Here is a 12,740-nt window from a genome sequence, read left to right on the forward strand (position 1 = left end):
TGGGTAAACCTGATTTAGCTTGCATTAGTGACTACCTGTTCAACCCTTTATACTCTTTTTAGGTTATTTAACATTTGTGTAAAACAACATCATAGAGACAGACAAAAATGTAGTAACATTGTAAATTTTAAATCATTGCAGAATAATTTTAGTTTTGGCACAGTGAGACAGGATACATGGTTCATGATTAATAAGATTAAAAGGAATTGGGAAACACGACATGCATTAAGAATTCATCTACATATCATGCAGTAAGCTTTACATTCTCCTGGATATGAGAGGCTTTTCAGGGTAATATAATGAGCTGAACATTTCTGTAATCCATAAAATTGTTATGGCTTTGTGCTTGAGATTCACAAATATGTATAATTATTACTCATTTTTAAAACGACAAAGTTGGATTTAAAAATACAAAAATTAAAAAATAGAGTGCAACCTTTTCATTTGCATATATAAATGTACTTACACATTGGACCTGAATGAACCGGACACTACCAGTCAAAATTTTCTACTCATTCTTTATGACTATTTTCTATATTTTAGATGAATAGTAAAGTCATTATAGCTATGAAACAACAAATGGAAGTAAATTATGTAGTGACCATAAGGTAAAAAAAAAACAAAAAAAACTTTCGGTAACACTTTAGTTTAGGGTCCAATTCTTACTATGAACTAGTTGCTTATTAGCATGCAAATTACTAGAATATTAACTGTTTATTAGTAATTATAAAGCACATATTAATGCCTTATTCTGCATGACAATATTCTACATCCCTTAATCCACCCAATACCTTAATTTAATAAACTACCTTACTGACTATTAATAAGCAGTAATTAGGAGTTTATTGAGGCAAAAGTCGTAGTTAATATAATTTTATAAAAGTTTGTAATATTATACATTTTTTATTATTGCATAGATATTTATGCATAAACACAATTTCTATTTGTCTACAAAACTCATTTTGAACATTTAAGCAAAAGCCTTCAGATCAAAAAGTTAAGATGATGAGAAATAGTTTCAAGTGTAAAGTATCTAATGTTTTGACTGGCAGTGTATTCACAGTGTCTTTCTTCAAATAAAGTGTTTGAAAACAGTTTAAAGGTCAAGTGCCCTTAAACATCTTTATAGCAGCAGTTTTATACTGACTGACAGAGATAGAAAAACATTCATTTGTGCCATTTTCAACCATGGAAAATTTATCTTTAGGCCATTTTACTATAAGGAATGCTTGCTTCTAGAACAATTCAGATGGGTGGAAGATGCACAGAGCTGGCAATGGCATCATTATTGGTTAACAGTGGCAATGTTAAAATAATTTTCTAGGTTAAACAAGTTAAATGGATAGTTCGCCCAAAAATGAAAATGTTGTCATCTATTTATCCTCAAGTTGTTCCAAATTGGTATGAATTTCTTTCTTCTGTTGAACACAAAAGAAGATATTTTGAAGAATGTTAGTGTCACAAGATGAAGAAGATGAGGATGAAGGAGAGTCCAAAAAGGGTTCAATAAACAAAAAGGGTCCTTTAATGACAACAAACTCAGGTATTTCACAAAGATAAAGGCAAAGTGACAAACTAAAAGTCCATGAAAAAAAATGGAAAAAAACAACAAAGATAACCGAGTGTTCATGAAGGTTGGTAACCAGACAGTTGATGGGCCCCATTGACTTCCATAGAATGGAAAAAAATACTATGGAAGTCAATGGGTGCCGTTAACTTTCTGGTTACCAACATTCTTCAAAATATCTTCTTTTGTGTTCAACAGAAGAAAGAAACTCATACAGGTTTGGAACAACTTGAGGGTGAGTAGGCTAAATGATGAAAGAATTTAAATTTTTGGGTGAATTAAGCTTTATGTACAGTCTCTGTGGAATGTTGTAACTCAATGCATTGTTTTTTACTTTAAAAACTAAAAAAAATATTTTCTGTGGAAATGGATATCACACCAAAGATGCCCTTCATAGAGTTAAACTGTTATTAAATATTCCATTAATGACAATATCTTAACTGCAGCTAAAAGTCAAGTCAAGGCAGCTTCTCTTGGTGACAAACCTCTGCAAGTCATTAACAACATGCCAGTGCAAATGCTGTGGGGCATCAGATGGAGTTGACACACATTCATTTTTTCTGAGACGCCCAGACAATCAAACCAATAATGACAGCCACCACAACCAGAATAGCGATGAAGATGAAAATCTTCTTGCGGAATGACGTCTACAGGGAGCAGAAGAAATGAGTCACTATTATAATAATCATATTAATTGTTGTCGATTTAGCATTTTTTAAAAACAGTACATTTAATTTATTATAGCAATTTATTTAAAAAAATATTATATAAATATAAAAAGGTATTAATGCAATATACTTAAGCTGCAATATACAATAAAACAGTAAAAAAGTAGCATACGAGTAGCATAAGCGTAGGCCATACAAGTACAAGAACTCAAACACATGAGTGCAAGGGAAGCTTTCAAGCAAATTACAACTTAAATTTGCATTTGTTTCTATGACTTGGAAGCTATTGTGAAGAATTGAAATATAGTGCAGAAGTCATATAGGCTATTTTCATGGTGCATTTTTGGGCTTTTTGGAGCTTGACAGTGTCCACCTACTTTCATTTAGATGAATTTCTCCTTTTGTGCTTCACAGAAGAAATAAAGCCTTACTGGTCTGAAATAACGTGAGGGTGAGTAAATGATGTACCTGGTAACTTGCTGCTCTATTCAGATTTTGTGTTGCTGACTGCACATGGATCTCTGTGGTCGATACATTGGCCTCTATACTGTCTGCAAGACGAGAGGGAGATAAAACATCTCAGGGTTAAACACAAAATGAATTTCTTTCCTACAGTGAAAACTGATCAAATATTCTGACTCCATTATTTGCATCAAAAAAATATTATTCTCCATTTAAAACAAAAATGTTGTTTAAGGATAATGCACAGTCCCTCAGAATTTCATTCAAAATCCCTTAGTGAGCAATATTTCATCATTCATTCAGTTATGCATCTCAAAGTTTTGGTGGGTAGCACAAACAATGATGCAAACGGTTGTAAATTGGATGAAATATCACATATGTAAACAACACCAATAGGTGCTTGCTAATAGCTCGTGTCATTAAAAGTTTAGTGCTTGAACAAACAGTCCCACTGAGCTGGTGTGTGTGAAGCCTCGCAGGTCTTCATTATCAACATCTGCTTTTCCCTTTAACACCTTTAATTGCACTTTTCTGTTGAAGAGTTTCATCACTAAACACACACTCCCTCAGAGCCGAGTCTAAACAAAACACCACAGATTTTATTTTATTTGAAATATATTTAATATAATTATTAAACAAGTATTATACTTATTTATAATATATATTAGTATATATTATATATATAAGAGTATATATATAAATAAAAGAGAGAGAGAGAGAGAGAGAGAGAGAGAGAGAGAGAGAGAGAGAGAGAGAGAGAGAGATCTCCAGGCCTGGATCTGCTCTGTGTTCGATGCAATTATACAGAAAAAAATCTAAAATAATGTTGTCCAGTTAATAGACAGATGCTGTAGAGATCTAGAAAATAACACTAACCCTGAGAGAAGGAGAGTTTTATTTACGGTCCACAAGATTGTGGCTCATTAGTCACAGGACAGCCTACATGTGTTTACTTTTCAACAATTAAAGTACACATCAGCACATTAAAGCATTTGGAGAGACCTAAGTTGACTAGACATCAGTGTTCAGTTTGTATAGTGAATGCTGTCTTCCCAGTGCCGGTCCTAGACTTCTGGAGGCCCTAAGCAAAACTGTGAGAGCGGGCCTCTGTCAGTGTGAAAAAAAAGACCCCCATCTGTTCTGTTGAAAGCCGCCTGGGGAATAGTGTCCAATTTGCAACTTTTTTAGCTTCATGCATGTCCGGCAGGAGGGAGACTGTATATCACGGCAGTGACGTTACATGATTTAACTCATTTGGATGTTAGGAAGGACATAGGAAAGGCAACAGCACACCACTTGACAACGCATTTTCATAATCGTTGGAAGCCAAAATCAAAAACAAAACTGATTCAACTTCTATTAATCTCACAGCCCTAGTCTTTAAAATTGGATTGAAACTATTAAAGCTATTTGAGAGCAAAGGGGCCCCCTGGTGGTTTGGGGGCCCTACGCAACTAGCGTACTTTGCGTATAGGGAGGACCGGCACTATGTCATCCAAACTCAAGTGTCCACCAGCAAACTTTTGAAACAGTTTATTTGGACTCATTATTTTGAAAAACCCAATATATTCGGGAGTCAACTATTTTGACTTGGGTCAGTAACCATTTAGCATTGCCCTGGCAACCTTCTTGTATAACCTAGCATTATGTGAGAAGAGTTTTGCGTGGTTGCCACTCAGTTTTGAGTGTAAAAAGTGTAAAAAACGAGTTATATCTCTCTTGAGATCTTACCAATCATGTCTCCCTGTTCATGCACCATCATGCCCAGATCTCTGAAGATGTCATTAATATTTGTAATGTCCGACTGAAAAACAAGAGAGTGTGTTTTACACATGCCTAAACTATTCAAATTGTATTACATTAGCACAATGCTTATCACTTGTAAGATTAGTAGTTCTTTGATGAGTTGGGGTTTGAATGAGTCTCACCTCCAGCTGTCTGATTGCTGATTCTCTCTCCTGAATGAGATGCAGATCTTCTTCTGTGAAGTTCTCCTCATAGCTCTGAGTTTGAGCCTGAATCTCACTAAAAAAACACAGAGAGAACAGGTTTTTTTTTTTTATGTATAAATCTGACAAAACAGCAGAGATTCATTTAAAGTTCCCCTATTATGCCATTTTAAAGGTTCTTCATTTTGTTTTTGAGTTCAACAATAGGTTTACATGCATCCGCTCCAAGGTCAAAAATCACTTTAATTTTCTCATAATATACATTGCAACATCTCTTCTTCTCTCACAGTGTCTGAAAAGGTTCGATAAAGGATCCAGTCTCTCTAAATCCCTCCTTTCCGACAACCTGCTCTACTCTGATTGGTCAGATGGCTCAGTCTGTTGTGATTGGTCGACCACTTACAGTGCGTGTTGAAAACTAAACGTCCATTACCATATCTGAATTTCAGCTCCAGAGGCTTCCTCAGCACTTGTAAACACAATGTTAAAGGGTTAGTTTACCCAAAATTTAAAATTACCCAATGATTTACTCACCCTCAAGCCATCCTATGTGTATATGACATTCTTCTTTCAGACGAATACAGTCGCAGTTATATTAAAAAATTTAAGTTTATGTTTATGCAGTTTATGGTTTTGAAGTCCATCAAAGTGTATCCATCCATTATAAAAGTAATCCACACGGCGGCTCCGGGGGGTTAATAAAGGCCTTCTGAAGTGAATCGATGTGTTTGTGTAAGAAAAAGATCCATATTTAAAACTTTATCAACTAACATGACTAGCTTCCGGCAGACGGCCGTACGCATCTGAAGCCCTGACCCGACACACAATGTAATGACGAACGCGGAAGCGCAGAGGATAGAGCAAAACAAAACACCAGAAAGAGAAATGTCGGAGGAGCTTGAGTTTTTTGCCCAGCACTGTTTGTTTGAACCGCGAGAGGCATCTAAACTTACGATACTCCTACATCCTACGTCATACAAGTGTCACTGGTTATTCTTGTGGCGCAAGTCGACTTGCGTAGTATGCGTACGGCCGTCTGCCACTTTGATGGACTTCAAAACCATAAACTGCCATTCACTGCCATTATAAAGCTTGGAAGTGCCAGGGCATTTTTTTAATAACTCCGATTGTATTCATCTGAGAGAACAATGTCATGTACACCTAGGATGACTTGAGGGTGAGTAAATCATGGGGTAATTTTCATTTTTGGGTTAACTAACCCTTTAAGGACGAGTGCGGGTCCTCATCCTTTAAAAGTGCATGCAAAGTGAAATGTGCTTTCACAGCGCAGAAAACAGCGTCTTCTCGAGATGTCGACAACAAGAATCAAATTCTTCTAGGCCTCAGCTACAACTACAGCGTTTCAGGGCAAGTCAAAGTATACGTTCGCGGGCAGCCAATGAAGACCATAGGCTGGCATTATGCAAATTTGTTACAAACTTACGTAGGTTCGTGCAGGAACACTGAAATTACTCAATTCTTTCTTTTGGGAGACAATAACTTCATTCATCGTGCATTTTACATTAACAAACAGATATATTACACACTAAATCAGGGGGGCCCACTCCTGTTCCTGGAGACCTAGGGGAGACCGGGGACAGTTGCAACACTTTTTGCATTTCTCTCAGTTACTCATAGACTATTTGGACTAGAACAACCAAATTTGTATATATTAAACTTGAATCTGTCTTTATAAAGCTTGAATTCTCTTCTTTTAAATGAATTTATATAAAAAACAAATATTCTCTGTTTATGTAATCTGTATGAAAAGAGAGAGATGTCAGTCATTCTCATTTCAGCTCATTATCTGCTAATGTGAACACGCCTACGGAGAGCGCGCGCTATTGAAACGCAAATGATCTGAGGCAATCCATGCAAACCTGTGAACGCCCACATCATCTCGATAAAACACATCAAGTTTAATCAGCTTAATGTACTCTACGTCGTCTTGCTATGCTGTGAGGAATAAAACTATCGTAATAATAATCCTGGGAAATTTACCTCAGAACTGCTGGTTTAGTTTCACTAAGCACTAAGCACGTAAAAGTCCTGTCAGAAAGCAATGCATAAGGATGTAGTGTAACGACAAATTATTATTTTTTCCGAAGTGTTAACTAATAATTGTTATAAACTGGTACTACCAACAAAATATTAGTGCATTCCTGGAACTTGGCGTCGTTACACTACATCCTTATGCATTGCTTTCTGCCAGTACTTTTACGTGCTTTTCCCAAACCACTGAAGTGACGTCGACATCCGGGTTAGCAGTAGCATGAGCCGTCAGGCAAGTGTTATTTAAATAAACTCCTGATGTACTTACAAACTTTCCAATGCCTCGTTTTATGAGTACAGAACCTATTTGTACTACCGTATAAGTTTGGTACCATTCTGGGCATTATTAGTAGGGGTAATTTACGAGATACATCCTAGGATCCTTTAGGGCCTGCACTAAACCATCCGGCTGATATTTCAAAATAAGCTCTAACTTTAATAATGTTCGACCAAGGGAAAAAAGGCTTCTGGGGGGGTGTTTTGCTCGAGGTCATGGTGCAAAGGACCCTAGGTTGATTTTACTCCGAACCATCCCTTTAACTGCAAAATTACTAGAAGTGTTTACCTTGGATATTATACAATTTGCATGCATACACAATTTGTGGAAAAATATATTTTTTTCAAGATGTTTCCAACTCTAACTTAAAAGATAATGTCCGAAAAGCATAATGGGGCATCTTAAAGTCAGTGTCTAACCTTTTAAAGGGTGACGCAATTCCTCCAAAGTCATCATTTAGATCACCAGCCTGTAGGGCAGAAAGAGAATTATTTGAGAAATCTGCAACATGCCAATATGCCACCACCTTTTATTACTCAGAAAAAACATCATTATAGTTGAAGCCAACTATCATCTGCAGTATAGAATGATACTGCAACTAAATTGTGATTCTCAATCATACTATATTAGATGCATCCTAGTCTCAGCTTCAGACATCATGCCCATGGACCGTTGGCTAAAGCACACAAAATGGGAAACACTTCGGAAGTTTCGAAGTCGTCATCTGATTGGTTGAATTAGACGTGCAGCGTGTTCTTTAACGGTCCGCCTGGAAAGCAGTCATGATGCCAAACCTCCTCATGGTAGAAGAAAGCCGTCGAGTTTACAACTGTGACAATAAGCGCTGAACAGTGTCAACTAAACACTGGATTTTCAAAAATATGTAAAGTCCATGGCTCCATTGTTGCAGTAAACTTGCACAACATTCTTTAAGGAATAATTTAATATATGCACTACGGTCTGTATCGTAAAGACATTGATGTTACATTTTCACGCCCCTAAACATGAAGCTGAACATGATGCTGAACAAAACAAACTGTGATTGGTTGCTTTACATGTCAGATGGCCTCTTGTGCGGTCCTTGGCCAATAAAAGCTGCGATGCAGTCCAGACCTTCTGCTGTCAGTCTGAAGGTCTGGCTACACAAGACTAGATGCATCCTAACTGGGGAAACGTGGATTTAAGTAGTGTGTATTACTATCAAAGAAATGGACTATAGAAACTGGCCTTTAAGTGCAATACTCCCACTGTCTAGTGCAATATTCTCTTAACTCAGGTGATATTTATATTTATATTATTCATACTACTCAAAATACTGTAAATATGTTCATAATCTGTAACATGCACTAGACTCCCACTGTCTAGTGTAATATTCTTTAACTCAGGTGATATTTATATTTATATTATTCATACTTCTCAAAATACTGTAAATATGTTCATAATCTGTAAATGTTTATTCAGACTAAACCCAACTGTGACCCCTTTTTTTTTAACTTTTTATACTATTTTTATTTTATTTTTTTTAAATATATTTTATTCTTAGAATTTGTATTACTATGTTTCTTGTTGTATTTGTATTTGTATATGTGCACTGGAAGCTTCAGTACCAAGAAAAATTCCTTGTGGGTGCAAGCACACTTGGCAATAAAGCTCTTTCTGATTCTGATTCTGATTCTGATTCTTTACACGTTAGGTATTCGTGTCTGTATAAATCAACAAAGCATTTTACCTTCAATTAGGTGGATAATATCAATTTATTTATGTAATTCTTTCATTACAATTGTTAAAGATGAAACTTACTGAAACTCTTGAGCTCGCACGGACACGTTCCACAAACTCCTTCTCTTTCTTTGCTACCTCACGCTGAACTTTCTGGAAAACACCCAGTGCGTTGGAGAATTCAGTGATGAGACGCTCTCGCTGGATTTTTCTTTGCCGCTGTGTAAGAAAAGAGGAACGTCACATTTGAACTGTACTGGTATAGGTATAGTTCACCCAAAAATTGTAATTTGGTAAAGTCAATGGTAATCCAAAGCCATTTAGTTATCAACATTCTTCAAAATATATTCTGTTGTGTTCCACAGAATAAAATAAAGTCATGCAGGTTTGGAACAACATGAGGGTGAATAAATGATGACAGAATTTTAAATTTTGGGGTGCACTGTCCCTTTAATTTAATACTGTTATATGTCAATGTTTAAGCCCTATCCCAACACTGAATATTTGTATTTCTTTACTTATAAATCAGAAGGTTATGGACGCTGAATGTTCGACCATATACTAATTCTACAATACAAAAGTCTATTTAAGTGCTTTCATAGGAATTATTGTATGTATATGTGGTGAATATGAGGTAATACAGTGGGACAGTTTGATTTCTGTACCTGTTCTGGGCTCACAGGTAAAGAGCTGAAGTCTTTCATGTATTTATCTGTCACTTTAGCAAGATGATTGACATTCTGCTGTTTCTCCTGTCTGTATGTTTTGACAAATAAAAACAAATATATTTGCATTTACATATATAACTGTTTTATTTATTTTATATGTGATAAATTAAAGGGAAGGGAACTAGCTGCTTGTATTCGACTCACAATGTTTGTCGCAGGATAGTCGTGTCTTGTGCTGTTCCAAAATGTCTCATCATCTGCTGGATTTCATTAGCTGGGGAAAAAAAAAGGCAAGACTGGATAACCACTTTTAAGCACACCTCCCATGCTATTGGGTTATGTAAAAGTGTGTATTATGGTTTTTCATAACCATCCATTTATTATTGATTCCTCTTATAATTGATTTTACATGTTGTGGTAAGTACATGTAGATTTTCTAATTAAACTGCATAACATAAATATGGCGAACATTTATGTGCAATGCACGCTAACTTCACAAGTAACTAAAGTTGTGACAACAGAAACCGGACAATTAACTTTTCCCAGGTGAAGTTAAACGCCCAGGTGAAGACTAATCTAGACATAATGTAGTAGTTTAAAATGGTCTTGTTCCTTGCAAGGACTTAATCAGCAGTTTTCTAGTTAGTTTTAGGCCAAAGTGGATGGTTATTTAAAATGTATTTGGCAAAACCAGTGATTCAAACTCACACTTTTTATGTAACATTTATGCAAACAGTCCACACATCACATAAATAAAGAGGTATTGAGTAAAATTTACTCACTCAGCAGTGTTATTCTCTGGATATTTGAACTTATATTCTGTGCCAGCAAATTTGCATCAACTCCGCTTGACCCAGACATGATGGAGATCACAGAATGAGTCACCAAACCTAGAAAGATTACTGATGTTAAATCACATTTACTCTCAGGGATACTATCTCTTTTTCTGTATGTATAAATATATAGTAGCTATATATATATATATATATAAGGTTCACATTCTCTATATATTGATATATAAATCATTACATAATATATTTTTTTCACATAGGCTATATTGCTTTAAATTGCTTATTTAAAATGTTTTGCTTTGTGAATTCTGTCCTCCAGTAACATTAAAATGTATCTGTGTGCTATAGTTCATACATTCATACAATAGCACAATGAAGATTTTAACTGAAATGTAGAATTTTTCATAAATGTCATGACGGGACAAGCGGTCACAAATTGTTTTCTATTTTATCATAATGATTTTACTGTTGAAATTTTTCTATAAAGCCTAATGTGTTACCTCATGGTCCCCATTGTGACAACTTACCCCATATAGTGTGACTACGTGCCTTGCTTTACTCACATTAGTTATTAGTTCGATAATGATTCGAAAAAAGCTAGAATAGTGTTGTTCATATGTTAGCAGGCTAACTAATGTTTACCGACCTCCGCACCTGCAAAACGAAAGAATGCGGAAATCACAGCGCCTAAACTCACAAACACATTCATTTATTATAAAGTTAGACAGCTTCTATATTTACTAACGCACACCAAACATACACCAAGAATGGTCAGAAAAATGACATTGTCGTATTGTAAAATAAATGTTCAGAAACACGAGCTGTCAAAGACTTTCACATTGAATGAACTTCAGAACCAGCGACGCTTGTTCATCTCTTCACTGACTTTTCCCCGTAAAATGACTCTTAATTAAGTCAACAAACTTGCACTGTGTAAAATGACATGCCTTTTACTTTGATATGTACTTTCGATGTTCAGTTTACCTGGATTTCCTGAGTGAAACTCTGAGCCCGCAGCTGATTTCTTGACGCCTGAGTCACGTGATTTCTGTTCAATCTTCCGCGTGCGTTCAGGAACATGCACTACACATTTTCAGTCGCAAATATTTTATAGCTGTCTCTCAATATAGAACACTTACCTTAGTTAAAAAATAAATCATAACTTGTTCTTGTGGGGTTTTTTTTGTGTGTGTGTGTGGGCAAACTAGTTAGCAAATAAGAAGTAGACTTTAATATTAGGCTATGTTATTTCCACATGTGTTAATTAGGCTTATTCATCATTAAAATTCACAAAGACAGTTACAGTAGGCTACTCTTCACACTCTGATATCTCCTAATTATGTCTTTCATTTTTGCGAATTGTCATTCTTAACAAAGAGAATGAAGCATGTATAAAGATTGAAGTTTTTTTTTATTTTAATTTTTTTTTTTATCAAAAGGCCAAGAAGATCACCAATGCAAACATATTTTTGTAACAAATACATTTTCATATTAACAGTCTTCATGAAACAAATTAAACTGGTTAGTTGATGTCTGCAGTATTTTTAAGCTAACAATAAGCTTCACTGACCTTTTGAACCAGGGGTAAGATATTGCATATATAAATGGATTAATGCATGAATTAGCGTATAATAAACACAGTACAGCAGAGAGGCTCACAGATGACTTTTGAAATTGTTTCATATTAAGCATTCCTATATACCAGGGAACCCAGCAAATGAAATATACAAAGACAATTGTGCTCAATGTTTTTGTTGCCTTCACCTCTGATTTCCTGGAGGATTTTAGATTTTTCTGAGAGACTCTTTTCTTTGTAAAGTTGGAGATGGATTTTGCTTGTCTCAAGGCCACTGTCAGAATTCTTACATACAGGATTAATATCACTATACACGGAGTAATGAAGCTCACTATCAAGTCAGTTGAACCCCAGGCATTGCTGATAGCCACTGCACATTCTCTAAAACAGATCACAGTTGTCCCTGTCAGGTTTAAGTTTCCAAAATTCACTGTTACAAGATTATAAAAGATGGATGCAGCCCATCCTAAACTTATGCAGATTAGTGTTTTTCTCATTGTCATTTTGGACATATACAGGAGTGGATCACACACTGCAAAATAACGATCAATAGCCACAAGAATGATGTTGATGAGGGACACAGACACAAGAATGGAAAAAATTATATGAAAGATACGACAGTGCGACTTTCCCATATAAAAACATGAGTTAATTCTCCTGACACTTTCAACCGGCATCACACAAATTCCCACCAAGAAGTCAGATACGGCCAGTGAGAGGATGAGGAGGTTGGTCGGTGTGTGAAGCTGCTTGAAAACTGTTATAGAGATGATGACAAGTAGGTTTCCACACACCGTCAGCACAGAGATTGTAGATATGTACAAGAAAAACAAGACATTGACATAATTCGAATGAAAGTCCAGAGAGCAGCTTGTATTCCAGGTGGGAAAGCAGTGATGCTCAAGATATTCCATGGAGAAAGTCTTCACTGCTTTAAACTTCAATGCCTATGTGATATGGCTGCAGATCCAAAATCCTAAAGATGATTTCACTGCCAGTTTGCTTATATAA

At 35.8% G+C, this 12,740-nt stretch overlaps 2 protein-coding genes across 3 annotated transcripts; both read right to left on the reverse strand.

Annotated features, from left to right (window-relative positions):
* Positions 1–110: 110 nt before the first annotated feature.
* Positions 111–11,229, reverse strand: stx7l (syntaxin 7-like). 2 transcript variants are annotated; one of them, XM_082148662.1, is made up of 10 exons: positions 11,138–11,229; positions 10,145–10,252; positions 9,567–9,636; positions 9,360–9,450; positions 8,776–8,913; positions 7,395–7,444; positions 4,626–4,722; positions 4,429–4,501; positions 2,704–2,786; positions 111–2,214 (listed from the first exon to the last, which is right to left on the reverse strand). In XM_082148662.1, exons 2-10 carry the CDS (start codon positions 10,221–10,223, stop codon positions 2,119–2,121), a joined length of 777 nt encoding a protein of 258 aa, XP_082004788.1. In that variant the 5' UTR covers positions 10,224–10,252; positions 11,138–11,229; the 3' UTR covers positions 111–2,118. The 2 variants fall into 2 exon arrangements, with proteins under 2 accessions (XP_082004788.1, XP_082004789.1); XM_082148663.1 differs by lacking the exon at positions 11,138–11,229 and adding an exon at positions 10,681–11,091.
* Positions 11,230–11,644: 415 nt separating this feature from the next.
* Positions 11,645–12,705, reverse strand: LOC309483010 (trace amine-associated receptor 13c-like; the record flags this gene model as incomplete). The annotated part of the gene is made up of 1 exon (XM_082148647.1): positions 11,645–12,705. The coding sequence occupies exon 1, from the start codon at positions 12,641–12,643 to the stop codon at positions 11,645–11,647; it is 999 nt and encodes a 332-aa protein (XP_082004773.1). The 5' UTR covers positions 12,644–12,705.
* Positions 12,706–12,740: the final 35 nt, after the last annotated feature.

This window comes from Leuciscus leuciscus, assembly GCF_965113295.1.
Source record: "Leuciscus leuciscus genome assembly, chromosome: 19".
NCBI lineage: Eukaryota > Metazoa > Chordata > Actinopteri > Cypriniformes > Leuciscidae > Leuciscus > Leuciscus leuciscus.

Coding starts and splice junctions, on each gene's coding strand:
- stx7l (XM_082148662.1), bottom strand. CDS start 10,223: ATGTCTGGGTCAAGCGGAGTTGATGCAAATTTGCTGGCACAGAATATA. Junction 8,914..9,359: donor TACCTGTGAGCCCAGAACAG/GTACAGAAATCA, acceptor TTTCTTACACAG/CGGCAAAGAAAAATCCAGCG. Junction 2,215..2,703: donor ATAGAGCAGCAAGTTACCAG/GTACATCATTTA, acceptor TGCTCCCTGTAG/ACGTCATTCCGCAAGAAGAT.